Source organism: Nannospalax galili, unplaced genomic scaffold (assembly GCF_000622305.1).
Source record: "Nannospalax galili isolate Female #2095 unplaced genomic scaffold, S.galili_v1.0 scaffold1119, whole genome shotgun sequence".
Classification (NCBI taxonomy): Eukaryota; Metazoa; Chordata; class Mammalia; order Rodentia; family Spalacidae; genus Nannospalax; species Nannospalax galili.
Window position 1 is genome coordinate 1,195,992 of NW_008343597.1, and position 26,896 is coordinate 1,222,887.

Here is a 26,896-nt window from a genome sequence, read left to right on the forward strand (position 1 = left end):
TTAAGAGCACTGACTGTTCTTGCAGAGGACTTAGGTTCATTCCTCAGTATGTAGATGGCAGCTAACAACCATCCATAACTCCAGTTCCAGGGGATCTGACACCCTCTTCTGGCCTCCACAGCCATTGCATGACACAGGCACTCTTGCATACATGCAGGCAAAACACACACATTAAAAAAATATATATGATGGTGCATGCCTTTAATCCCAGCACTCTGGAGGCAGAGGCAGGCGGATCTCTGTGAGTTCGAGGCCATCCTGGTCTACATAGTGAGTTCCAGGCCTGCTGTGGCTACAGGGAGATCCTGTCTCAAAAAGATCAATAAATAAGTAAAAATAATTTTCAAATTAAAAAGTAGAGATAACAAAGGCACCAAAGGGTACTCCAATTCCAGACAGTGAGAACCAGAAGTTTGGTGCTGAGGTAGAAGCCCCTTCCACCTTCCGTACTCCACCTCTGAGGATGCAAGGAGTAAAGTTGTCCTGAGATAGCAGTTCTTTCAAAAATGGACTTCCCACTGATGCCAGAAGAGTCTATTCAGCTGCGGGTGGAAGTGCAGGAAATGGCTGTGGGATAGGAACCCCTACTCAGCCCCTTAGAAGTAGACCTCAGGGCATGTCTTCATACCAACACCACCATCACTGCCACTTCACCTTCCCAGCTCTCCTCCTCCAGCATCCATCCCAGCCTCTGTGGATCAGACCTCACCATGAGGACATCCCAGGACTCTGGAGCCAGCTAATACTGAGCCCAAACCAGTATGGGGTATGGACCAAACGTGGACAGTCCTCATCTTCTATTCCCTCACACAGACACACAGAGGTATTAGGCACATGCCAGCTCTCTCTGAGCTCCTTTGGGGACCAGCCACACAGCTGTTTATGGGATGGAGCTGTGCTCTCCTTCTGCCCTCTGGCTTTTAGGCAAGACTCTTCAGATCACCTTCTCATCCTTTCACCCACACCCCTCTCCCTGACTCCCCTGCCCAGTCTTTTCCATCTCTTCTCTGAGACTATGCCCATCCTGTCTCTGCCCCTCTGGCAAGGTCAGTCAATTAGTCTCCAGAGTAGACTATGCATAAAGCCTGAGAACCATGAACAGAATCTAAAGAAACACAAGTCCGATTGGTTCCTTCCCTGGAGCAGCTGCCAGGCCTTTGAAGTACCAGAACACAAGGATGGCAGGACAGGATGGCTTGGGGCTGGGGCTTGTCACTGGAAAGCACATCCCAGAAGAAGAAAGGCATTTCAGGGCAGGAGCAAACAAGCACTGAAGAGAGGGGACAAGGCAGCTTGGGTGGAGCCCCATAGCTGGGCCATGCTGGGCTCCTGCAGCTGGGCAGGAAAGTGCTGGCTGCACAGGACTGTTACAGACCAGGCAGCGCCCACTTCAAACTCCTACAAGCCGAGCTGGCCCACAGCTTTCACTGTAGGGAGCCTTTCACCAGGCGGTCTGCCTCCTCGGAATCTCTGGTGCTAAGCACAGGGGCTGCACACAGAAAACACTCAGGAAATGTGTTCTGAGGAAGCAGCAAGCTGGGAAGGTAGGCCCACTGGTGAAGGGCTGGGCCCCTGTTTTCTGAGCTTCAAAGGGGCTCAGGGCAGTATCCAGAAAACCTATTTAAGTCAAGACCATTCTAGTACTATGTCAAGTTACTCTAGCCTTAGCTCTGCAACATATAAGCAAGTCACTGCTCCCTAACTAAGCCCCAGTTTTCTCTTACGTAGAATGAGAGCCCTGGACCAGCTCCTATCTAAGAGCTCTTCTAGTGTATCTTAGGAACTTCTTCCCCTACTGTCTGCCAGCCAAGTCATCCCCACACCACAAGGGGGAGCTCTACATGCGCCCCAGCAAGCACCTCAAGGCCAGCCCAACAGGTCGGCTGCTTCTCTTTGCTTGCATCAGACCCATCTCCAGGCATCCAGATCCGGCACACAGCCGTTTGGGAATCTCTCTGTCCTCTGATGTGTCAGGCTGAGGCACGGAAGTTTTCCCTTGAAGTGTATCTTCAATTTCTTCAAGCTAATCCCACTCCCTAACCCCCAGAGAGGGGCCATGGCTGCTTTGGACATTTCTGTAAATACCCCTTGGCATTCCTAATATGTCCAATTTCTAGGAAAGAAAAAGACTCATTACTAAGGTTTGAATGTTTTAATTTGGGAATGACTTGGGGCACAGCAACCTACACCCAGTCCCTAGAACTTCATCAAGTACAAACCCCCACAACACCAGTTTCCACAGATATGTCCCCAGTGATTCCTCAAGCACACATCTCTGTAGGCATGGGGTAGGTGATGGGCACCAAAGTCCAGCGAATCCAAAGGAAAAACATCTGGTCTTGGGAGCCAGGTAACCTTGGAATCACTGCTGGTCCCCTGTGAAGATGCAACCATGTAAGCCATATCTGACTGTGGTTTATGGGGCAGAGGCAGGGGCATCTTCTTTCTCACGGAACAGACACTCACCCTGGGTGGCCCTGGGCACCAGCTCAGTCCGGTAGATCTTGAAAGCATCATAAGCAAAGACAGAAACCAAAATGATTCCAAAAACCTGCGGGAGGAGGAGCAGGGATAGCACAGTAGAGACTGTTGGTTTAGAAGACAGAAATGAGTGGGATGGAATGAGGTATGAACAGGCACTGGTTTTGGCTTTGGACACAGGAAGTATGCCAACACCAGTCACAGGTCCTGGAGGGCTGGAGAGCCCTGCAAGGATAAGACTCACAAAAGCAGCAATGGCAGCTCCCTCCCTTGAGGTCACAGCAGCAAAGGAGACAACCAGGAAGATGATGATGGCGCTGACACAGCGGAGGAAGTCCTGGGAAGCCAGAGGCAATGGGGGGAGGCATCACCTAGAGGTTTTCCAAACATTCCCAGCCTGATCCTTTGGGACTCAGAATTCCTACACAAGAATGTTCCTGGATATATATATCAAGTACTCTGAAGAGAGTGAGCTCACAATGCTACCCAGAACCTGGAAGCAGTTGATTCTGGAACAGCCAGGGTGTGCAGGGGTATACCAGCCAACACAGCCAGGTAGAGCAAAGCCTTTGATGAGTGGGAAGGCAGACCTAAGGGCTACATGTCCTCATTGGCAGGGGCCCTGCTGGGGGAAATCTGTGTGGTCAAAGCTCACTTTTGAGTATAGGACACAGCATGGGGCAAGGCACAGCCCGGGTGTAAAAATGGAAGGATGCTGAGAGACAGAAGGAAAATTTGGCAATCAGAGAGAAGGAAAGGACCAGGACAGGGTGGGAGAGGCAGGGTTCCTCACCAGACAAGGCCAGTTAAGCCGATCGAAGCGCTGGTAGTAGTGGGTGGCATAGAGGAAGAGGAAGGCGAGGGTGACGAAGAACTCTAGCATCACTGCGGCCATATAGGCCGAGATGGAGGCCGTGAAGCAGATGAAGATGATGAAGGTCAGAACCTGAAGGACCAAGCATGGGGGGGGTCTTGCTAGGAAGGAGACACATGCACAGGCCAGGAGCCCCCTCTGCCTAGCTGGCACATGTTACCCAATGTCATTGAGAAGGCAGAGTTCTTCTCATTGAAGACAAAGAAGTAGCCCATCCGTGGGACCACCATTCTGGGCTTCTGCCCATTGAGGGCCTCTCCAACCTCCCACTCCTGTCATCCCAGGAATCCCAGCAACTCTCAATCTGCACAGCCCCAGGGGTATTAGAGTGGTGTCTCCCGGAGCACACAGTACAATGCACACACCAGCCTCTGGAGCTGTGCCCACAGCACCTCTGCCCCACAATGCTTTCCCACTCCAGATGCCTAAAACTTAGACAATAGGAGCCAGAGCCTTTGATTCCATGCTGAGAGATAAGACTTAGATTGTAGGTGTCCTTGCTTATAAGGATGGCAGAGAAACAGAGGTTCTGGGGTGGCCCTGTGGTCTTGCTAAGTAACCAGGGAAAGTTCCTTTCCTTGGAATACATGTCCTTCCGTGGGCCACAGCTAAAGCATAGCAGCTGGCTGCCCTTTCGGATAGTTGAACCTCTTAGGCAGGCCAAGAAGTAGCCCTCCTAGAAGCTGGAGGGAGACAGGCCAGCATTCCTCCTGTTCATCCCTCCCTATATTTCACACCCCCTCAGGGTCTCAGAAAGCTGTCCTTCCATCTAACTTCAATCAGTCTTGCAGGAACTGAACAGTCTGCTGTAACTGGCTCCAGATGGAGAGGCAGCAAGAAAGCTGATGAGGACTTGAAGAAGGTATAGCTAGGAGCAGAAACACAGAAAGCCTGGGAAGGGGCCTGCTGACTGGTGATCCTGGGGGCCAGACAGGCCTGGGCTAGGGAGCAGGGATGGGAGAGATGGAGGTGCCAGGTTGGGGAGGCAGCTGTTACCAGCTCAGTTTCCAGCAGGATGCCTTTGAAAGAAGACAGGAAGGTCTTGTCCACACCGAAGCCCTGGAGCTCTGCAGCTGCTCCTTGCTCTGGGGGTGGGTCCCGGCGATCCCAAGCACTGAACATCTCTGTGAGGCCCATAAGACACAGACCCTCCCACACCCGACCCCCAAAAGCCCAGGAAGGGAAACAGAAACCTGGTGGATAAGAAAGCAGACAGGAACAAGAAGGCACTTGGAGAGCCTGGAGCTGAAGCTGGGGCTTGCTGTGGGGCTCTGGAAGTCTGCAGGGAGGGGAGGCCTGCCCAGATTGGCTTCACACAGCTGCCCAGAGTGGTTGCAAGGCCCCTAGGAGGAATGGGGAGGAGTAAGAGAGCCATGGTTTAACCCTCCTCTTCCTCCAGCGTAACCCAGTCTAGAGAAGGACAGAAAAGGGACAGAAGGAAGTGGGAAAGAAATTAGAGGAGCTAGGAGGTAAGCAGAGAGACAGGGACAGACAGTAGAGTGAGGAGTTCACCAGCAACATAAGCCTGAAGACACCTATGTCCCCCCTTCCATAACCTAACGTTCTTCTTTAGCTGGGCCTTTCTCTTTTCCTTTAAGGGAGGTAGGAGCTGGAGCCTGGCCCAGGCAGCACCCCCAGGACCAAGCTGCAACAGCCAGGACCAGAGGACAAAGGCAGATTGTTGGGGAGACAAGGGGGCGCTGTGTGCCTACTGCAGTGCCTCAATGGGCTTCTGTCTCTCCAGCATGTGGAGCTGTCTGACCCCCACCCTCGTGTTCGGGGATGGACCAGGGGACTTGTGAGGGGAGGAGATGGGCGGATGCCATGGACATTCTGGAGACCAGGGAGAGTGGCAGGGTGGGCGGTAGATGAAGGGTGGTATTAGAGAGGAGAAAGGACCCAGTTGGGAACTGCAGGATGTTCAGGTACCATGGATGCCAATGACAAATGAGACCATTTTTAAATACATATATTTATTTGGATAAATCCCTCTATGTTCAATAACAGTTTCCTCCTCAGAATGATCCACATCAAAGAACTAGTAATTACACCTGGTGTGTGCAAAGTCGATGTTCACTGAGTAAATGAATGAACAAACAAATGAAATAAAGGGCAAAGGGGAAAATATGGAGAAAGTGCCTGTGCTGGGTCAGGGAGTTCAGAGAGAAGGAAAAGCCGGGAACACGGCTTCCAGAGATGGGCAGAGCGTTGAAGACTTTTCCTGAGAGGGAAAGCCAAGATACCATCTTGAGCAGCCGTACACTGAAGCAGCGCCATTTGAAAAGTGCCTCCAAAAAGTGCCTCCAAAGTGTGGGTTTCTCCCCAAGCCCCTCCTGTCCCAGGGTCCTGCCGCTCCAGGTAGAGCTTTGGAGGCCCCAAGCATTCAGGTACCTAAGCCCACGGTGGCAAGGTGATTGGACACCGGACTCATCTTCCCGACAAGGGACCAGCCTCGGGCACGTGGCAGGCACCACTAGGCCATCACACGGGGCCGCACACACACACAAGCCAAGGAAACTTGGTAAAGCCTGCGCTCCAGGCAGTAGCCTTCATGGGAACCCTCCTTGCCCTGGCATGGCCGCCGGTAGAAGACCGTTTGATTGTGGTAGAGTGGCTCTGAGTTGCCGAGGGGGTCCATGTGGGAGCCTGTCTTTAGGCTGACGCAGTGTCGACATAGGCAGTGCGCTTGGTACAGGTCCTGTGGGAGCCGGTTCAAGTCCCTGTCCAACCTGTGGGGGATGGAACTGATCAGGCCTGGAAGGGCAGGCCAGGGGCTGGGAAGGCAGGTGGGATGACAAATCTGGAGGAAGGAAATGGTATGGTTGGGACTCAGTTTCTTGTCTGTTCTGGCACCCTTTACTGTATACCTTAGACTATAGTCCCCTTCCTCTCTGAAGTTTATTTCCTCTAACTATAGGTACAGGTAGGTAGGTATCAAAGAGTAGCTTTCCACATGACCCTGAGTGGCAGGTGGTGGCCAAGCTTCCTTCTTATAGAAGCCAGAGGAAGGTGAGCACCCTCCCATCAGCCTCTACCAGCTCTGCTTGTGTCTGATATGCATGAAGTTTCTTAGTGTATTCATTACATTTGGGGGGTTTTAATTACTATTACTGTAAAACTAAAAACTTGTCTGAGCCAGGCATGGTAGCTGAGGCAAGAAGACTGCTGTGTGTTTGAGGCCAGCCTAGGCCACATAGTGATTTCCAGGCCAGCCTGGGCTATAGAATGAGACCATGTCTCAAACAAAACAAAACAAAAAAAATCCTGCCTGACAGCCAAGTATAAAAGAATATGCACTCTAGACTAACAATATTCTTCCCACTCCCCAGCGAGAGTTGCTTCCTGTATACCCTTCCAGAAACTGTCCAAATATGTATTACAAGCACATTTAGGGTCATGGAGACTTCTTTACCTATTCAGGAGATATTTTGTGGCAAAAAAACAAAAACAATGAGAAGAAGATACTGAAAAGGTACAGAATCCAAGAGCTCCGCAGGAAAGTTCCACACTGCAGAACCCTTTCCCATACAGACAGCCCCTGGAAAATTGGGGCCCAGCATTTCCCAAAGTAAATTCCCTAAAATCTACCCTGAAAAAGAATAGCTTCTGAGGTAAATGGGCTTGAGAAACACTGCCGGTTTTGTTCCTGCAGACTTCTTAAGAACTTTAACATGTGCTGAGCAATAGGAAATTTTCAAAGGGCTGCAAGAGGCTTTCCCAAACCCACTTGACATCATCATTTTTGACTCCAGAGCATTATAAACTATACTTTAGACCTAATCTCAGTTAAAGCAGACCAGCTCCCTACACCACTGAACTTCTCCACACCCCCCAAGACAAGGCTAAGCAGAACAGACACATGGGAAGTGGGAACCCAGAACCCTGGGGAAGGTAAAGACTGAAGAAATGTGTTTGGGATCATCAAGGCCCTAATTTGTAATATTGTTTTTTGTCCCAATTTCACATCATAGCACAAATAAGGAATTACAATATTTACATGATACACTGTGCAAAAGACTGAAATAACTGTGATTTTGATTAAAGATAATAAAACCTAGAGATCTAGCCACCGACCTACCCTAGTTGAGGATTTCACTACCCTAGTCACAGAGTTTGGCACAGGGTTGTTTTGTACCTGCCTACATCTTACATTATTGCTAGATATTTGAGATAGAAAAACATTAATCACTGGGGCTGGAGAGATGGATGGCTCAGTGGTTAAGAGCATTGCTTGCTCTTGCAGAGGACCCAGGTTCAGTTCCCAGCAAGCACATGGCGGCTAACAACTGTCCATAACTCCAGTTCCAGGAAATCCGACACTCTCTTCTGACCTCTGCAGGCATTGCACAACACAGACACACTTACATACATGCAGGAAATACACTCAGACATGTAAAATAAAAATAATAAATAAAATATTTTTTAAAAAGCATAAGTCGTGGTAGAGACAAAATAAGAAGAAACAAAATCCACGAAAATATAGGCTTTACATACATTATTTCATTTGATATATATATTAGCCTATATAATAAAATGTCATTTTACAGACTAAAAGAAGAAGGAAGGAAGGAAGGAAGGAAGGAAGGAAGGAAGGAAGGAAGGAAGGAAGGAAGGAAGGAAGGAAAGAAGGAAGGAAGGAAGGGAATCCCTGAGCTTTCAAAATTTCACCCAACATAATGCAAGGACCATCAAAGCTGAGACTCAAATGCAGGCGTGTGTAATTCCCAAACCTTCCTGGCCTTTCTGCAATTAAAAGGGGCTGGTAGACTAGAATTGGGTAGAACTCCCCTGGTTCCTCACACATCCCCTGGGGGGGGGCACACGCATACATTCAGGAAGGGGACAGTAGTAGACTTACACATAGCTCCAAGGGGAGATGGACCTGCTGTTGAGAGGTCCATCTTCGCTGGCCCTGCAGGATTCTGTGTGGTGGGTGAGGCTCGCAGGCTCCGGGGGAGACACAGGTACAGTGTTCTGCACCAGCCACTCTTCAGAGGGCTCTTGTCCTTTGCCGAAGAAGCAGTTCCAGCGGCGGCCGCAGTCCCTCCGTATCCGCAAATTGAGGGTGTGGGTTCCCACGATCATTACCAAGAACGCAACCACCTGCAAGCAAAGGCGACTGAGGGAGCTGCTTTCACCTACTCTAGGCCCCCAACCCATCTGAGGTGCCCCCCAACTGCTCCCTGAGACCCTACAGCTTGGAGTTTAGCCTCCTTACACACTCAGCAGCATCTCTGCTCCTTTCTCTCTCAGCAAGCCGTCTGTCAGACGTCAGGGCTCTTACCTGGTACATGCCTGATGCTGCTCACTCAGCCACAGGTGCTGCCCTAACTGATAGGCCTCTGGAAGCAGGCTGACTGGAGCAGTTGAGGAGTCCTGGTTTTATTTTCAGCAAACCTGTTTTGTTTATTCAAATTTATTTCCACTATCTTTTGGAGGGAGTGACCTGAGATTAAAAAAAAAAAAAAAGAAGGAAAAAAAAAAGGAAAACCCTGAAAGCATTTCAAAAGCTGTTTAAAATGCCACTCTCATGGAAGCTGTGATGACCATCATTACCAGCCTTGGCAGCTGATTGGGTAAACTTTGCTCTTTGCACTTTCCGGGCGGGGGTCGCAGCAATAGCATTCTACTCTTCTGTCTTTGTGAACTGGCATAATGGGAACTTCCCCTGGTGGTTTGTTACCTTAAATTAGAGAATGTCATCTGGCTTCCCTTCCAGAGGCATCATTTCCAAGACCTCTGCTACTCCCACCTAGCAGCTGACCTCCCAATCTTTCCTCTTCATTAGAGTCCCTGATTAGCTGCCTTAGTGAACACTGCCCTCCTCATGTCCTTTGACCTCTATCCCCTTTGTTCTCTGACTCCTTCTCACTTTTGATGGCCCCCAACTCATCTATGAATTCCCCCTTACTGCCCATTACTGCACCCGAACTTCGCCCCTTGTCCTCCCCATTCCTATTCCTGTTCCCAGACTTTCCCTGGCCTCTTCTTTGGGATAAGGATGCAGCCCTCACCCCTGCCAGAAGGGTGTGACTGCAGGAGTTTGTTGGTTGGATGGGCAAAGCCTGGAAGAAGCTGTGGGTGACTGTCCCCACTGCACAAATGAGAAAGCAAGCAAGGGAAAGAGCAGAGTATTATCTAAGACCCAGCAAGAGGTCTCACCCTGACTCACAGGGCCTTGGGGACAAGGCTCACAGCAAGGATAGTTGCCATGGCAGAGCCCACTCAGCCTCAGCACAGGGCCCTGTTGGCCAGGAAAGAGTATGTGTGCTCCAGAAAGGCTGATCCCAAAGACACTGGCCAGTCAAGGTTCAAGCTGCTGGGAAGGACTGTGCAGAACGGACCAGAGCGCTCTCTCCAGGACTTTCTCTTCTTGTCGGCCCCACCTCAATACACTCGTACACATTGTCTCTAGAATCATGTTTACTGATTTGCATGTGCTTTCCCTCAGAAAATACTCCTGAAGTAACCAAGGACTCAGGAAGTAAACAAAGGGAACTAGGAGTAATTTACACTACAGAGGGCTACTCTGTCAAATGCTATAGGACCAAGCAGTCCCAAAAGAGAGGTGTGATGACGGAGGGTATCCTGGAAAGTTAAAGAAGCTTCTTTGGGGGCTGGAGTGATGGCTCAGCGGTTAAAAGCACTGGCTGCTCTTGTAGAAGACCCTGGTTCAAATTCCAGCACCTACACGGCAGCTAACAACTGTCTGCAACTTCAGTTCCATGGTGTCCTAGTTTGTTTCTTCACTGCTGTGACAAAATACTCTGACCAATACCAACTTGGGGAGGAAAGGGTTTATTCAGCTTACATCGCAGCTCATCAGGGAGCCCAGGGTAGGAACTCAGGGCAGGAACCTGGAGGCAGGAGCTGGAGCACAGGCCCTGGAGGAACGCTGCTTACTGGCTTGCTCCCCTGGCCCCTGCTCAGCCTGCTTTCTTATTCAACACAGGCCCACCTGCCCAGGGATGGCACCACCCACAGTGGGCTGGTCCCTCCCACATCACTCATCAAGAAGATGCCCCTCAGACATGACCACAGGCCAGTCCAATAGAGGCAATTCCCCGATTGAGGCTCCCTCAACCCAGGTGTGTCAAGTTGACACTAAAGCTATCCAGCACACGTGGGATCTGACACCCTCTTCTGACCTCTATGGGCATTGCATGACAAAGGTACGCACATGCAGGCAATACACATATTCACATAAAATAAGGATAGTAAATAAAGTATCTTTTAAAAACATAATAATAAAGCAAAAAATTTTTTAAATAAAAAATAAAGCAGCTGCTTTGGTGACTTGAAGGGCCTGAAACTGTGGGAGGTGCTTAGAAGAAACCAGTGGTGGCCCAGGTTAGCACTCAAGAAGAACAATGAGGCCAGGAGCATCTTCAACTCATGCACACCACCCTTGCTCCAGTGCTCCCAAGGCATCATCTCACTTTAGGAACTGATGGCCTTGTTCCTGTGTCCTTAATGTGCTAGACATGGTGCTAAGCCCTGGACATTAATTATCTTATTTTATCCTGAAGATAAAACCATGATATGAAGCCTGGCATTGTGGCACATGCCTTTAATCCCAGCACTTGGGAGATAGAGGCAGGCGGGTCTGTGAGTTCGAGGCTAGCCTGGTCTACATAGTGAGTTCCAGGCCATCTGGAGCTACGGGGAGAGCTTTTCTCAAAAAACACCAAAACAACACAAAACAAAACAAACTATAATCCTCATATTACAGATGAGGAGAACAAGACCCAACAAAATTTAGTAACCTGCCCAAGGTCACAAAGTTAGAGAGAGGCTATGCTAGTTTTCCATTCCGACCTCTAGGAATTCCAAATCTAAGCTCCTGGCTTGAGTCAGTCCTCATCTGGCTGTAGATAAAAGGGAAGCCCCCAAAGTAAATGCACTCCTATTCCCCTGGACTTGGGCTGGACATGTTTCATTTGCACCTGCCCAAGACCACAGGGCATTCCTGCCCACTTTGGCATTCAGCCCGGCTGGCTGGGTTCCATCGTTTCAGCTTCCTGTTCCCCAGCCTTTTGTCTGGCACATGGCCTCAGGTGGCTTCTTGTGTTCCTAAGCAACCCAAAGACCAGAATAGGCTCCTTTAGCAGGCAGTGATGTTTGTTCCCAAAAGCAGGAGTCCAATAGGTCTTCCCTAATCATAACCCAGGGCCAAGGATGCAGAACTTGACCCAAACTTCCTGATGTTGGCCCTGTGTAGAAGGCTGTGTTCCTAGGTACTGAACGTGATCCCAGGTTGGTGTTTCAACTGCTGACACCACAGAAAGGAATTGGCCTGGGTGATTGGGATACTGTTCTTCACAAGAGGTGTTTGGGCTATCTACCTGCCTCTGTACCTCAGGCCAGAGGAAAGCCCTAGAAGGAAGGTGGAGGAGTGTCCTTCCAAGTATATGCCCCCACCCTACCCTGCTTGCTCAGCCTCAGTCCTTATCTCTGTAGCAGCTTTGTGGGACACTTTAGGGTGACTCCCTGTCATGAGAAACATTTTCCAGAGGGTTTCCTCCTGGGGTGACTAGTTTTGGAATCCCTGAGTCACTTCAGCTTCCAGGGAATCCTTGGGGGTGTGGGGATATGGGGGTGGCGATGGGGAGAATGCTGGAGGTGGGAACAAAGGAAGGTTGGCCCAGCACCTGACATTAGGAGTCCCCTCCCAACAAGTCCCTTCTTGCCTGGGCCTGACCTGATGGCCAAACAGGACTGGGATTCCTACCTCCGTGCCCTGGGAAAAGAAGTCAGCACCTACCAGGAAAGGGTAGGGAAAATGTGATGAACTATACCTTCTACTCTTGACTTGGAAAGGTTCTTGGGGCTTGCAGTGAGTTCAAATATGACTGTCGTGCCCCTTGTCAGGAAAATACACAAGTGCTTACCTGCTGCCTTAAAGTTTTGATCTGTTCTGGTCCTTGAACACTCTTTCTACAATTCCTTCCTCATTGGTAGAAATATATGTGGCACAGTGTATATATCCCTGGGAGAAAGGGGAAATTGACTTGGGAGACCCTAAAGGCACCAAGCAGATTAGCTGCCCCAGACTGAATGTCCTAAACTAGTGCAGCATACATAAGATTGAGCTCATTTCTTACCTTATATGAGGCTGGATCACAATTAAAATATTGAAATTCTTGCTGGGTGTGATGGCACATGCCTTTAATCCCAGCACTTGGGAGGCAGAGGAAGGCGGATCTCTGTAAATTCAAGGCCAGCCTGGTCTACATAGTGAGTTCCAGGTTAACTGGTGCTACAGGGAGACTCTGTCTCAAAAAGACCAAAAAAAAAAAATAATAATAATAATAATAATAATAAATAAAATACTGAAATTCTCATATACCTACTGGTAAGTAGATGCTATCCTCAGCCCTGGGGCACCTCATCGCACTTCCCTATCATCCAACAACTAAAGGGTGATCATGGAAAATATATAGACCTCTGGAATATTATTTCCATGTTCTGATTTGTAGGTGATAATGATACTGGTTGCTGATTATTTTTTAAGTTTACTTGTATTTTATGTACATGTTTTGCCTGTAAGTGCACCACATGCATGCAATGCCCATGGAGACCATAAGAGAGTGTTGGGTCCCCTGTAACTAGAGTTATAGATGATTGTTAGTTGCCATGTGGGTGCTGGGAAATGAAACTCGGTCCTCTGCAAGAGCAGCCAGTGCTCTTAACCACTGAGTCATCTCTCCAGGCCCAATTTTTTTTTTTTTAATTACAGCAAGCATCTTTATTTTCAGCTCTAGAAATAGAATTTGAACATTGATATTTAAAAATCCTTTGGATTAAAGCTGAGTGTGGTGGCACACACCTTTAATCCCAGCACTCAGGAGGCAGAGGCAGGAGGATCTGTGAGTTCAAGGCCAGCCTGGTCTACATAGTGAGCTCTAGGCCAGCTGTGGCTATAGGGAGACACTGTCTCAAAAAGACCAAAAAAAAAAAAAAATCCTTGGATTTCTAAAAGTATTTCCACATTATGTATAAGCAATGTGTAGACTGGCATGAAGAAGCTATTTGCTTACTTTCCTCGTGTGATGGATACAGGTTGTGTAGTGAATCAAGGATAGAGTGTCCTAGTCTTATTTAGTTGAATTAGCATGGCCGTTGTGTGGGTTTTCTTTAGTTCTTATTGCATACACACATGCTTAAGGATCAAGGATGCCCTTTTCTGCTCCATTCCCCATCCAGGACCAATTTTTAGTATAATCTTTAACTACAAAATAAGTAAGCTCAGGAGCCTGCCTTCGAGGAGAACCCAGTTTGGTCTGGGAGACATATGGAGGGTCAGAGTTAACAAAGAGGTGGCACTTTTCCACCGCTTACTCAGTTTGGTCCTGCACTGATAGCTGCCTCTGTTCATTAATCTACTTACGAAATATTTATTGAGCATCTACTATATACCAGGCACTGACATCCTAAATGCTAGAAATGGAGAGGAAGGCAAGACAGACAGTGCTTCTGCCCTATGAGGCATATATACTTGCCAGCCTAGGAAGTTTGTTGTTGTTGCTGTTGTTTGTAACAGGGTGTCTCCCTGTAGCCCCAGCTAGCCTGGAACTTGCTATGGACACCAGGTTGGCCTAACTCAAAGAGATCCACCTGCCTCTGCCTCCCAAGTAGTGCTGGGATTAAAGGAGTGTGCCACCACGCCCAGCCTATGAGGCTTATATTTTAAGAGGGGACAGATAATAAACAAGGAAAGAAGATAAGTTTTGAGAATAATAAGATGTGCAAGGAGGAAAATGAAACAGCGTTATGACATAGAAAGGAAAGAGAGTTGCTGTGGAGGCCAGGAGACTAGAGAGGGCAGGAAGGCAGCTCTCACTTGGAGAGCCAGGGAAGGGCTTTCTGGGGATTCAGTATTTGGCATGGTGATGGAAAGTATCTAGGGGAAAGGTAGTCTAGGCAGAGTCCTAGAGGTGGGGAAGGGTCTGCCATATTTGAGAAGCAAATAAGACAATGTGGATGAAAAACAAGGGATGAAAGGGAGAACAGATGAGATGCGGTGGAAGATCTAGGTGGACAAGAAAGAAAACAGATGGTTGGACCCTGCTGGGAAGAGAAGAGAGTGGGAGAGAAGATAGGGACCTGGGAAGACAGAAGACTTCCTTCTTTCAGCCAGAACACACCATGGGGCAAGGCTACCTGAGGCTGCGGCCTACGCAGGGTATCAGCCCCTTTCAGCCTGGGTTTTCTCCAACTGCACACAGAGGCAGAACTCTTCCTAGTCTGAATCACCTTAAACCTTTGTTTCTTAAGGAAAAGGCTAAAGTGCATGTTTAGGACATGGGAAAGGCTCCCACTCCCGCAACAAAGAAACACATCCTGTTTTTATGAATGTATAGTTAGAGGCAAGTCAAGGTAAAGAGGTAAAAAGAATGCATGGTAGAAAAGTAATGTATTGGGCACTTTCCATGTTTTTTTCCTCACCAAAGTCACTGTTACACATGAGGAATTAAGGCTCTTAAGATGTTCTATGTCTTGACCGAGGTCACACAGCTAATATGAAACTAGAGCTCAATCCCAATACTAACTGGCCCCATACCGAGCCTGGATATTTCAGTGGCTGTCTCTCACCTACACTTCCCAGGCACTGAACTCCACTGCTCATTTTCAAGTAACGATCGTGCCTGGATTTAGTGGCATCCTTTCTGCTTAGCCTTTCTCCTCTGCATCTACTTCTCTGTGTCAGTCAGGGCATTTATGTTCAAAGACAGAGTGTCCTCATTACCTCCGCTTTGTACTGATGACCCTGGGCAGAGATCATACAGTCCACTCCCCACAGCTTTATGTCTGTGTGTCAAGGCAGGAACCCCCCACCCCCAGGACTGGGGTCTGGAGAATAGAAGGTGTTACCCACTAACCCTTTCTAGTCAAACTAGAGCTGAGTTGGGAAACTCACTTCAGACGCATCTAGAAACATTAAAGTTCCTTTTTATTGTAATGGAGCCAGCGTATGTTCAAGATTCCCAGCCTATGCATGGGGTCTGTACAACAGGACTACTGCCAAGCCCAGAGCCAACACCATTCATCCCTACGTTCACCCCAGAAACTCACCAAGCCACCCCATAGATGACACTCTCCCCTCTACAAAAAAGTAAGGTGGGGAAGGGCCTGGGTCAGGTACTCTCCACACTGTGGTCCTGGGAAATGCCTGGATGTCAAAGCCTACAGTTCACAAAGGGCCTTAAATAATCCTTCAGATGTTATCTCCCAAGGAGGTTATGACTACACTCATTGTCTATTTTATGTGTTGGCAGTGTTAATTTGCTAAAGGTAAACATTGAAAATACACTGCAGCCGTTCACCTCTGTCTAGCAGCTTACTTTCTAAATACCAGGAACCCCCAAATGGAAGAAGACAGGATTCCCACAAGTTTCTGAGAAACAGTGAGGTGTGTCCCCTCCCCAAAGAAAGGGCCAGTGAAGAGGGATAACTGGAGAAAGGTTAGCAGGAAAGGTTTAGAGAAAAGCAGAGCCCAGCTTCCAGAAAGGACTTCTGGGGGCAGGATTCCAAGCCCCTCTGGAAGAGCTCTCCCCTCTTGTGCCTATGGTCGCCAATCCTTCTGCTCCTCCAGCAGCAAGGGCTAGGCTGCAGAAGAGAAACAGGCCCAGACTGGCAAAGGAGGCCAAAAGGCGGTCCAACCGGCCCGTCTACAGATCTGAGGCCAGGCGCTCAGGCTGCAGTTCCCTCGCCGTGGTTCACAATCTGTCCGGTACCAGACTCCAAGCCCAGACTCCAAGCCTGTGCCCCGCAAGACCCATCGGGCTCACCCTGCCACCTCCTGCAGAGACAACACCCTGGAGGCTCGGCTCCCGACCCCTGCGAGACGGAAGGAGCGCTCTCCCTCCCGCGGGAAAGACAGATGTGGGGCTAATGAAAGGGAGGCAGAGAGGCGTGGGGCTGGCTGGGGAGAGCGGGGGCGTGGCGGGCCGAGCGAGGCTTCCCGGAGCGCGCAGACCAGACCACCGGGAGGGCCGCTGCAAGGTCTGCAGGAAGGAGGCGCCGGGGAGAGGGGCCGGCAGCTAGGCCCGGGGTCCCGAGCTGAAACTCAACACCGCCTGGGGAAGGATCGTCCCCTTTCTCCTCCGCCCCCTCCTTCCCCCTCCCTTTCCCCCTCCCTCCTTTCTCTTAATCCCCAGGACTGAGCCCCGCGCCGGAGGGGAGAAAACTGCAGAGGGAGCGGGGAGCCCGGACCGGGGAAGGAAAGGGCGCCGCGTGCGACGGGTGCGCAGGGGGCCACGAGCCCGAACCTCTGCCGGCCCCTCTCAGTGTCCCCACCCCAACCCCAGGCGAGCCCAGAGGACCGCCCTTCCCTCTGTGCCTCTTTTGCTTCGTGGCCTTTCTCGTCCTTCCCTAAGACACCTGGGAGCGTCCCCAAGCTTCGGGGCGCGCGGAGGGGCCCTGTCCAGGGTGCCCGAGAGGCTGCCGGCGGGGCCAGCCGGGGGCTCGCGGCCTTGCGCGCGGAAGAGAGCGGCCCGGCCCTCGAGGGGCCCCGGCGCTGGCTGCTGCGGCCCGGAACGAGGCGCTCGCGGCGTCCCCACGGCCCCGGGGTGCGGTGGGCGAGTGCGCCCGGTGCGAGGGTCTGGGCGGAAAGCAGCTTGGCGGCCACGCGCCCTCGGGCCTTGGGCGCCTAGCCTGCCCGCGTCCGCCAACTTGAGCGAGTTTGCTGAGCCACGCAGCTCGGTTCTCGCGCTCCCGCCCGCGGGTCCGGCCGCCGGGGCCCGAAGTTGCTCGTCCAGCTCAACCACCCGGGCAGCTTCTCCCTGCCCTCGGGGCTGGCCCGCGCTACCAGGAGAGGCGTCGAAGTCAGCCCCGGCTCCAGACCCGCGCGCTGCCGGCCTCGGACGTGAGCTTTCGGCCCACGTGTGCCCAGGAGGCCTCTGCGGCCCGAGGCGGCAGCCGCGGCCCACCCCGCGCCCCCGGGAACGGTTCGGAGCGCGGCCCCTTGGATAAGGGCCCGCAGCGACGCCGCGGCCCGCCCCGCTCCTCCTCCCGCCTGGCCGAGCTGCCTCCCAGTTGGGAAGTTTCGTGGCTTTTCTTTCTCTTCCTCAAGCGCCACAGCTGGGGGTGGCCTGGCCTGGAGGTCGGGAACCATGGTAAGGGGCGGCCATCGCTGAAGTCAGCGAAACCCAGCCTGGCCTGAAGCTGGCGACGCTGGAGGCCTAAACCATGGCCATTGCCACGTCGGTGAGTCCACCAGGGAGAGAAGGCTGCCGGGCAGAGGCCTCCAGCCTGCCCTATGCCCCTGTTGCATTTATTTCCACCCAGTCTTTGTGGTCTCTCTTCTCCAAGAAGCTGTGCCCTCTCACTTTGTTTCCTTTCTCTGCCTCCCCACCCCCTGCTTCTCCTGGTTCTAGGTTGGTCTCTCCTCCCATCTCCCTCCCCATTCTTTTTTTTAGAGGCTGCGGATAGATGGAGGGGAGGGGGCCAGTGTAGCCCCAGTCCTATCTGCTCTTTTCTGGGCGGGAGCAGATGGCCACCGGTGGTTGGCAGGGGCTTGTGATTAGGAGGCAAGTAAAAGCTTTCTGAAAAGACCAAAGAGTCCAAGAAAGATTGGGGGGGAGGGGGTAAGGCCCCAAGGAAGCCAGTCTTTAGAGGCTTGGGGAAAGGGAGCAAACAAGCAGAGGAGGGTGAACAGGCAGGGAAAATAATACAGAGGAGGGGAGATGATGTCAGCCTGCCTCGGGCCACTTTCTGGTGACTGGGGACAAAGGGAGGAGACAGCTGGCATAATGGGACTGCTGGAGGAAGCCTCCCAGAAAGTGCAGTGGCCCACTGCCACCTCCAATAAGCGGGCCCTTCCCTCACAAGTCAGCTGGTCCCCTAGGAGGGGACAGAGCACGGGTGATCACACCCATCATCAATCATTCTATCAGCAACTCTGGCTTGGGTTCAGGCGAAATGCTAGGCAGGAAGGTTGGGCCCCATTGGATAAAATTCAAACCTAACTCAGGGAGGAGCTATGCAGCCCCACCTCGGCTTTCTGGCTGGAGAACAAACCCATGCCTTGCCACACATCTAACCCTTGCTGGGCATTCCCAAGGAAAGTCTCTCTCTCTCTCTCTCTCTCTCTCTCTCTCTCTCTCTCTCTCTCCCTCTCCCCCCCCCCCCCCCCCTCCCTCCCTCCCTCCATCCCTCCCCCTCTCTCTCTCCCTCCCTCTCCCCCCTCCCTCCTCCTTTCCTCCTTCCCTCCATCCCTCCCTCCCTCCTTCGACTGTGGGAAGAAAATTATAAGGGTGCAAAGAGGAGCTTGGAGCCACTGGACACCCTCCCCTTCCCTCAAGGACAGGTCCAATTTCCATTCCTTAAATCAAACCTTTTAGTCCTTCAGTCTTCGTGAAGACCCTAGCCCAGTTCTGAAATAGGGAGAGAACCTATTGTGGTACCTTTGGGAGGACTCTGACATGCAGCTGCAGGCTCTTGACCCTACCACCATACTGTCAACTTTGAGGTCCAGAAGGTAGATGGGGGTGGGGGGTATTTACGGTAATCAGAATCGCTGGATGCTCGCAATGATAATACTGAGTACTCACTTCACCACGCCTGGCCCTGTGCTAAGCTTTATCATGGCCTTTTGATGCATTATCTCATGCAGCCCTCAATTTTATGAGGACATTACTGTTATCCAACATGGATATAGATACAGAATTCTACAAAGGAGGAAATTGCAGCACACAAATGGGAAACTACCTGCTCAAAGGCACCCAGTAAGAAAGGGACAGAGCCAGGACTCAACCCCAGGTCTACCTGCTCTTAGAGCTTTGTTTTTGTATCCCCTGGCTAATCCAAAACACTATTTTTGAATTTGCAATTACAAAGTACAGGGGCTGGGGATATGGCTCAGTTAGTAAAGTGCTTGCTACATGTACAAGCCCAGGCTGGTAGGATATGCTGAAGAGGCAGAGACATGAAGAGCACAAGTTTGAGGCTAGCACTTGGGAGGCAGAGGCATGGAGAATCTCTGTGAGTTCAAGGCCAGCCTTGTGTACATAGCGAGTTCCAGACCAGCCAGGGCTACATAGTGAGACCCTGTCGGAAAAAAAGAAAAGTTTATATACACATATACATGGTAGAAAGTGGTTGAGGAAGACACCTAACATCGACCTCTGGCCTACACACACACACATGCACGCACACATGCATGCATGCACACTCAGAGGGAAGGAAGGGTGGGTGGGTAGGTACAGAGCCAATCAGGAATTTGTGTTATCTGGTTAGCATGTTTTCTTTTTGTAAGACAATATCCTTTAGAATCCACAGTATAATCAGAAATACTTTGATGAGGGTTAGGGATATAGCTTAGTGGTAGAGCACTTCCTTGCAGAAGGACCTGGGTTTGTTCCTGTATCTTGAGGGAGGAAGGGTAAGTTTGGAGAGTAAGAGAAAGTTATTGAAAGGACTGAACAAGTTGCCCACAAGCACAAAATAGGAGCCAAGAGGAACAGGCACTCCTGACTGAGCAGGGCATCATTTTTCTCCCACAACCTGGTAACAGCCTGCTATCATTAGTTTGAGATTTGATTTGATTTTCAACCAGGGCCTTTAACAGTCTAGGCAAGTGCTGTACCACTGAGCCGCCGCCGCCTTCTTAGATTTTATTTACATATTTTATTTTCTGTGCCTGAAAATTCTGTCTACATGTATATAAGTGCCCTACATGCATGCTAGGTGCTCACAGAGGCCAGAAGAGGGTGTCAGATCCCCTAGAACCGGAGTTTAAGAAAGGGTGTTAGCCATCTCTCCAGACTCCACCCACTTTTTAATAAAAGACAAGGTCCCATGTAACTCAGACTGGTTTTAAACCTCTGATTCTCCTGCCTCTACCTCCTGAGTGCTGGGATTACAGGTATATGCCACCACCCCCAGTTTATACAATGCTAAGTATTGAACCCAGGGCTTTATGCATGCTAAGGCAAGCCCCTAAGCCTTTTTACTTTTCATTTTGAGATAGGATCTCACTAAGTTGCCAGGCTGACCTTGAACTTTGAATGCTTCTGCCTCAGCCAGGGCCCAGTTTATTTGGAGACTTTTTTTTTTCTGGTTTTTCAGACAGGGTCTCTCTTTGTAGCTCTGACTGTCCTGGATTTCACTATGTAGACCAGACTGGCCTCAGCCTCCTGAGTGCTAGAATTAAAGGCATGCACCACCATACTGATGGCTGACGGCTCAGCAGTTAAGAACACTGTTCTTGCAGAAGACTCGGGTTCGAAGTCCAGCACCCACATGGCAGCTAACAACTGTCTGTAACTCCAGTTCTAGAGGCTCCAATAGCCTCTTCTGTCCTCTGGGGGCATTGCACGACACGGGCGCACTTACCTACATGCACGCATACACATGAAATAAAAATAATAAAACTAAAAAAAACAGATGCAGTCAGGAGAAGAGCATTTTGGGTAGAGAAAACAAGCACAGAGCCCTAAGATGGAAATAAGCTAGCTCAAAGAATGAAAAGATGAGCATGCCAGTCATGACCCTGGCAAAGCAGAGCCCAGTCAGGAGTAAGACTTAGCTTGAATGGAATGGGAAGCTCTGTGTACTCGCTACATGACCTGATATGTGTATGTGAGGACTCCTCTCTCCAACCTCCCCCACCAGGCCCAGCTGGCCCGGGCATTGTACGACAACACAGCCGAGTCCCCCCAGGAGCTGTCCTTCCGCCGAGGGGATGTTCTCCGTGTACTGCAGAGGGAGGGCGCTGGTGGACTAGACGGCTGGTGCCTCTGCTCCCTGCATGGCCAGCAGGGTATTGTACCTGCCAACAGAGTGAAGCTCCTTCCGGCGGGCCCAGCACCCAAGCCTAGCCTCTCCCCATCACCTGTCACCCAGCCTGGCTCACCATGTCCCACCCCAGAGCCTGTCAGTGAAGAGCAGGAGGTAAGAGCTGGGGCCTCTCCAGCCCAAGACCTGGACAGCCTGTGCTCCTTCCAGAACCTGGGGCCAGGCCAGCAAGGCAGAGACCTTGGCTGTTCACTGAGTCTGCCAACTAACATCTGTCTGCCATCCCATTCCAAGCTCAGCACAAGAGTGTGGAGGGAGGAGACTAGCAGGCCTGTAAGGTTCTCCACGTTATGCTGGTTCACTGACCTCCCCTTCTCCTGACATCTCCACCTCTCTTAATTCCCTAGGTATATGTGGTACCACCACCAGCTCGACCCTGTCCTGCCTCAGGACCTCCAGCTGGACCCTGCCTACCCTCTGCTGACTCCATCTACAAGGTCCCCAGAGGCAGCGGGACCCAGCTGGCTGCTCCCAGGGATGTGTTAGAGGTGAGAGCTAGAGATCTGTGTGTATGTTGGGTGAGGGGCAGAAATCTCAAGGAAGGTCCACTGCAGAGCTGAAGGCTAACACCAGTCTTTCCCTTCAGGTCTATGATGTGCCCCCCAACATCATCCGGGCTCCCTCCAGCTGCCCCTATGACTCCCCAGCCTCCTTTTCCTGCTCTCTGGCTCCAGTTGTCCCACAGCCCCCAAGAGAGGGTGACGCTCCCTACGATGTGCCTCTGGCCTTGAAGACACCTGCAGAGTTGGACCCAGATCTGGAGTGGGAAGGGGGCCGGGAACCAGGGCCCCCACTCTATGCTGCCCCTTCAAACCTGAAACGAGCATCAGCTCTCCTCAACCTGTATGAAGCACCCGAGGAACTACTGGCAAACGGGGAAAGTGGGGACACAGACGAAGGCATCTATGATGTACCCCTGCTGGGGCCAGAGTCACCTTCTTCTCCAGAGCCCCCAGGAGCTTTGTCCTCTAGTGACCTGGACTCTGTGGCCCAGCTTCTGGCCAGAAGCCCTCCACCCCCACACAGGCCCCGGCTGCCCTCTACTGAAAGTCTGTCTCGCAGGCCTCTGCCTGCCCTGCCAGTCTCTGAGGCCCCCAGCCCTTCTCCAGCTCCCTCCCCTGCCCCAGGCCGCAAGGGCAGTATCCAGGACAGGCCTCTGCCCCCTCCCCCGCCCCGCCTGCCTGGCTATGGGGGCCTAAAAGTTGAGAATGATCCAGAGGGCCAAGAGGTGGAGGATGACTCAGCAGGCCCACACAACGAGTATGAAGGCATCCCGATGGCTGAGGAGTATGACTACGTGCACCTGAAGGTGAGAGCCTAGGCACCCTGCCAAGGGCCTCCCTCTCCCCTGGACCTCCACCCTGGGGCCTGGGACCCCAGCACGTATCTACACCACTTGAACTAATGCCACACTCAGCCCTGATCCCAGCATGAAGCTACCTATAAGAGCTCTCACACCTGGTATCCAGGGACTGCAAGCTCTGATGTCAGGAACATTTCCCTGAAGGAAGGGGGTTGGGGAGGGACCCAAAGGCCATTGGAGGCCCACATTCTGCTCCCTACCGTGCCACTAACACCTGATCCCTCTGCAGGGTATGGATAAAGCTCAGGAATCTGGACCCCTGGATAAAGCCTCCCCAGGGAATCCTGAACTGCTGGACAGGGGGCTACCAGAACAGCAGGTAACCCTAGTGGGGTGCACTAGAGGAAAGCAGAGGGGTGGGGCCGAGAACATGTGAAGCTAGGACAGAGCAGGAGGAGTCAGCGGGAAGGCACTGGAACATGAGCTTCTTGGGAATTCAGGAAGAAGGGAAAGAATGTGTTGGAAAGACGTCAGAAAGCCTGGTAGCCAGGAAAGCAGGAAGAATTTCTAGGCCATGGGTGAAGTCTGGGCCAGGTGACTTATCTCCAACTGTGAATTCCTGGGTTCCTAAGAGACCTGTTTCTTAATCCCAGCTTCACAACTTAGAAACCTGGGCAATTGATTAATCTTTCTGGGCCTCAGGAGAGTGAGGTAGTTTCCTCAACTCAGTCTAGAATGGACATAATACAGTAGCTATCATTCAACAGATGTTTACCAAGTACCGGATCTTGTGTCAGGCCGGCTGCAAGTACCATCATAGTCACAGTTAATGCTCATATGGTGCTTACAGTGTGCTAGAACTGCACTATAGAGTACAGTTGCCTCCTGTGGATTCTGAGCACTTGAAATGTGGCTAGTCTAAATGGAATGCTGCACATATAAAAGACATACCAGGGCTGGCGAGATGCTCAATGGATAAAAGTGCTTGCTGCTAGTCCTGATGACCTGAATTCTGTCCTCAGGACCAGCGTGGTGAAAGGAGAAAACGGACTCTCACAAGTTGTCTTTTGACCTCCATAGTATGTGAAAATGCCTGCATGCATACGTGCACATGCACGCACACACACACAATAAATAAATGTTTAAAAATGTAAAATACATATGGGGGTTCTTTTGTTGGTATTTCAGTGGATCTCTGTGAGGTCGAGGACAGCTTGATCTACACAGCAAGTTCCAGGCCAGCTTGGGCTACAGGGAGACCTTCTCTTAACAAACAAAAAAATAAATAAAAATAAATAAATAAAAGGAAGAACAAAGGGAGTAAAGGAGAAAGGAAGCCAGGAGGAACTACTGACCTTGTTCTCACTGACCCTCCTCTTTCCCTACAGGAAGCCCTGTCCCCAGGGGAGCCTCTGGTTCTGTCCACTGGAGACCTACAGCGCCTGCATTTCTACGCAGACCAATGCCAGAGCCACTACTCCGCACTGCAGGCTGCTGTGGCAGCCTTGATGTCCAGTACTCAGGCCAACCAGCCTCCGTGCCTCTTTGTGCCCCATGGCAAGCGAGTGGTGGTGGCTGCTCACCGCCTGGTATTTGTTGGGGACACCCTCGGCCGTCTGGCAGCCTCTGCGCCTCTCCGAGCACAGGTGGGGGCTGCAGGTACAGCACTGGGCCAGACTCTACGAGCTACTGTGCTTGCTGTCAAAGGGGCTGCCCTAGGCTACCCATCTGGCTCTGCAGCCCAGGAGATGGCACGATGTGTGGCAGAGCTTGCAGGACAGGCCCTACGCTTTACCAACCTGCTCACTGGCCTGCTCCCCTGAGGGACTGTCGGCGCAGCCTTTTCGTCCCTCACCTGCCAGAGCCCTGCTCCACGTCAAGGGTGGCCAGAGGGTTCTGCTTGATGGAAGGGAAGGAGTCTTCCCCCTATCTGTCTGGTCATCTCAGCCTCCCACAGAGGCATCTCCTCCCTAATAGCCACCACTTTTTGTATGAGCCATTTTGTATAAATTATTTATATTTAGTATTCCTTGCTTTGTCCAGTACAGGCATCTTCTGGGGTAGGAAGGGATTGGACTCTACTCTCCAGGGCTAGAGGTTGCTGCTGCCTCCTTCCCCCACAAGTTTGGCACACAGAGAATCAGGTGGCAGAAACTTGGGGCCACATAGAGCCTCTCCCGTTTCTTGGCTGAAGAACAGAACCTCACTCTGAGCAGAGAGTGAGGGCAGGACATCAACAGTCCAAAATGTGATGGTCTAGGAGCCGCTGGGGGCACCTCCCCTCAAAAGGCAGGCGGGATGGGCATGGCATGTACTGCAATAAACCCTCCCATCTGTTTCCCTGACTCAACTTCTTGAGTCTGGGGGCTGGCCTGGCACCCCCTCTTCCTTCCTGTGGGATACACACTATGAGGGGTAATTTTGCTCCTTCAAAAACTTCCCTAGACTGGTCCTCAGCTCCTGTAACAGGCCAGACAGAGTTCTAAAGTACACAGTGAATGTATTCCAGGGAGAGTGGGATAAGTCAGTGACAGTAAATGCATTCTTTCTAAGTTGCTGATGGAAATCAACTGGTGATATGAAGAGACTAGCTAAGTGAAGGGGACATCTGGTGAAGGATATCTTGACCAGGAAGGCTGGGAGGTGATGCCTGAGACACCAAGAGAATGAAAGAACTTGAAGGGTCTAAGACTACTGGTCCCAATCTTCGCTGTCACGTGCTGCCATTAGAGACATGCAGGTGTAGAGAGTTTGGCCACAACAGCTTCAAAAAGTACCTCTTTTGAGGTCACCCAAACTCGAGAGTTACCCTGTGTAACTCTAGTGCAGGGTCAACCCGGCATTCTTCATTAGGTGACTTAAAGAGAGTCCAGTCCCTTACATTCTTCCCAGGCTTCCATGACTTAAGAGTTGCTGAGACTACAGATGAGTGTAACAGGTTGGAAGCCCTCAGGACTTTGATGAGATTGCGAGCCCATGACTTGAAAGAAGTTCACTCTGGCCTTTGACCACAGGAGAAGTCAGCCACACAGTCCTTGCCTCAGTTCTGCCTTCTCAAGAACCTGGCATGGTGACTGGGTTGGGGCACCTCAAGTTTCACTCGTAATCTTTGTATATCTTGGCACCCTGTGCATTTGCCTCTTCCATTTTGAGCTTTTTCATCTCTCTTGAGGAAAAAAATCTCAGATTGTGGGGCCAGTAGAATTCACATTTACATGTTGAAGACCATTTTCAGACAAGCTTGTCAGAAACGAGCCTGGAAATTGGAGAAGTTTTCAGTTCAAGTCTCAGATGTGCTGTGTGTGTGTCTGTGTATCTGTGTCTGTGGATTCATCATTCCAGCCCCCTCAAGTCTTGCCTCTAGCTTTAATATGAGAGTGGTCATAATGGTCTTACAGAGCTTTTGTGAAAAACTAAGAAAATAGATGAAATTAAGAGGTTATTCTAAGGTAAAATGAAGGGTGGAGACAGATCCCCAGTGAATGTTGGCTCTAACAGAAGCCCAGTAAGGTACTGAGGGGGCATGGTAGTAAGCTATTTGATGCATTGGAGAAGGGTTTCCTATACTTGGAAATTTTCTGAACAGAGGAAATGAAATAATGATTCAGTAAAGGGAGAAAAGGGGCTGAAGAATTGGGTCCTGGGTTAAGAGCACTGGCTCTTCTTTTAGAGAGAGGGGCTCAGTTCACTTCCTAGCACCCACATGGCAGCGAACAACCATCTAGTAATTCCAGTTCCAAGGAATATGGCGCCCTCTTCTGGCCTCCACAGGTATTGCATGCATTGATGCACTTACATGCAAGCAAAACACCCATACACATCAAAATAAATCAATCAAAAAGAGAGAGGCTGTTTTTCCAGAGGACCTGGATTTGATTTCCCCACATGGTGGCTAACTGTCCATAACTCCAGTTCCAGGGAACCCAACACTCTTCTGGCCTCTGCAGGGCATTGCATGCACATGATACACTTACATACATGCAGGCAAAACATTCATACTAAAAATAAAAGGAGAAAAGTTTTCTTTGCTGAGACTTGATATTCCTTTCCAGACTTTACCTGGAATTGAAAGTACCAAGTATTAAATGTCTACTTTTAATATACATACACCTGGGGAATCTAGTTAAAGATTATGGTTCAACGGCCTGGGTGATGTCAGTATTTTATTTTATTTTTGTTTTCCTTTTCCAGAGACAAGTCTCACTATGTAGCCCTTGCTGGCCTGGAACTTGATATGCAGACCAGATTGGCCTCGAACTCAGAGATCCACCTGCCTCTGCCTCCTGAATGCTGGGATTAAAGGTGTGGTCCCCATACCCAGGAAGATTATGCTTTTTTTTTTTTTTGGTTTCCTTTTCGAAAGAAAAGTCTCACTATGTAGCCCTTGCTGGCCTGGAACTTGATATGCAGACCAGATTGGCCTCGAACTCAGAGATCCA

General features: G+C 50.8%; 3 protein-coding genes across 5 annotated transcripts; 1 reads left to right on the top strand and 2 right to left on the bottom strand.

Moving 5' to 3' along the window:
• Positions 1-2,146: 2,146 nt before the first annotated feature.
• On the bottom strand, positions 2,147-4,921 carry Cmtm5 (CKLF like MARVEL transmembrane domain containing 5). Its single transcript, XM_008839873.2, has 5 exons — positions 4,352-4,921; positions 3,275-3,427; positions 2,726-2,818; positions 2,467-2,551; positions 2,147-2,376 (listed from the first exon to the last, which is right to left on the bottom strand). Exons 1-5 carry the CDS (start codon positions 4,490-4,492, stop codon positions 2,363-2,365), a joined length of 486 nt encoding a protein of 161 aa, XP_008838095.1. The 5' UTR covers positions 4,493-4,921; the 3' UTR covers positions 2,147-2,362.
• An 840-nt stretch (positions 4,922-5,761) lies between these two features.
• Positions 5,762-8,726, bottom strand: Il25 (interleukin 25). 2 transcript variants are annotated; one of them, XM_008839875.3, is made up of 3 exons: positions 8,640-8,726; positions 8,214-8,458; positions 5,762-6,084 (listed from the first exon to the last, which is right to left on the bottom strand). In XM_008839875.3, the coding sequence occupies exons 1-3, from the start codon at positions 8,646-8,648 to the stop codon at positions 5,829-5,831; spliced, it is 510 nt and encodes a 169-aa protein (XP_008838097.1). In that variant the 5' UTR covers positions 8,649-8,726; the 3' UTR covers positions 5,762-5,828. The 2 variants fall into 2 exon arrangements, with proteins under 2 accessions (XP_008838097.1, XP_008838096.1); XM_008839874.2 differs by lacking the exon at positions 8,640-8,726 and having other exon boundaries at positions 8,214-8,515.
• Positions 8,727-17,415: 8,689 nt separating this feature from the next.
• Efs (embryonal Fyn-associated substrate) lies at positions 17,416-24,795 on the top strand. 2 transcript variants are annotated; one of them, XM_008839876.3, is made up of 6 exons: positions 17,416-17,563; positions 20,972-21,250; positions 21,502-21,642; positions 21,741-22,463; positions 22,747-22,836; positions 23,846-24,795. In XM_008839876.3, the coding sequence occupies exons 1-6, from the start codon at positions 17,546-17,548 to the stop codon at positions 24,278-24,280; spliced, it is 1,686 nt and encodes a 561-aa protein (XP_008838098.1). In that variant the 5' UTR covers positions 17,416-17,545; the 3' UTR covers positions 24,281-24,795. The 2 variants fall into 2 exon arrangements, with proteins under 2 accessions (XP_008838098.1, XP_029422693.1); XM_029566833.1 differs by lacking the exon at positions 20,972-21,250.
• Positions 24,796-26,896: the final 2,101 nt, after the last annotated feature.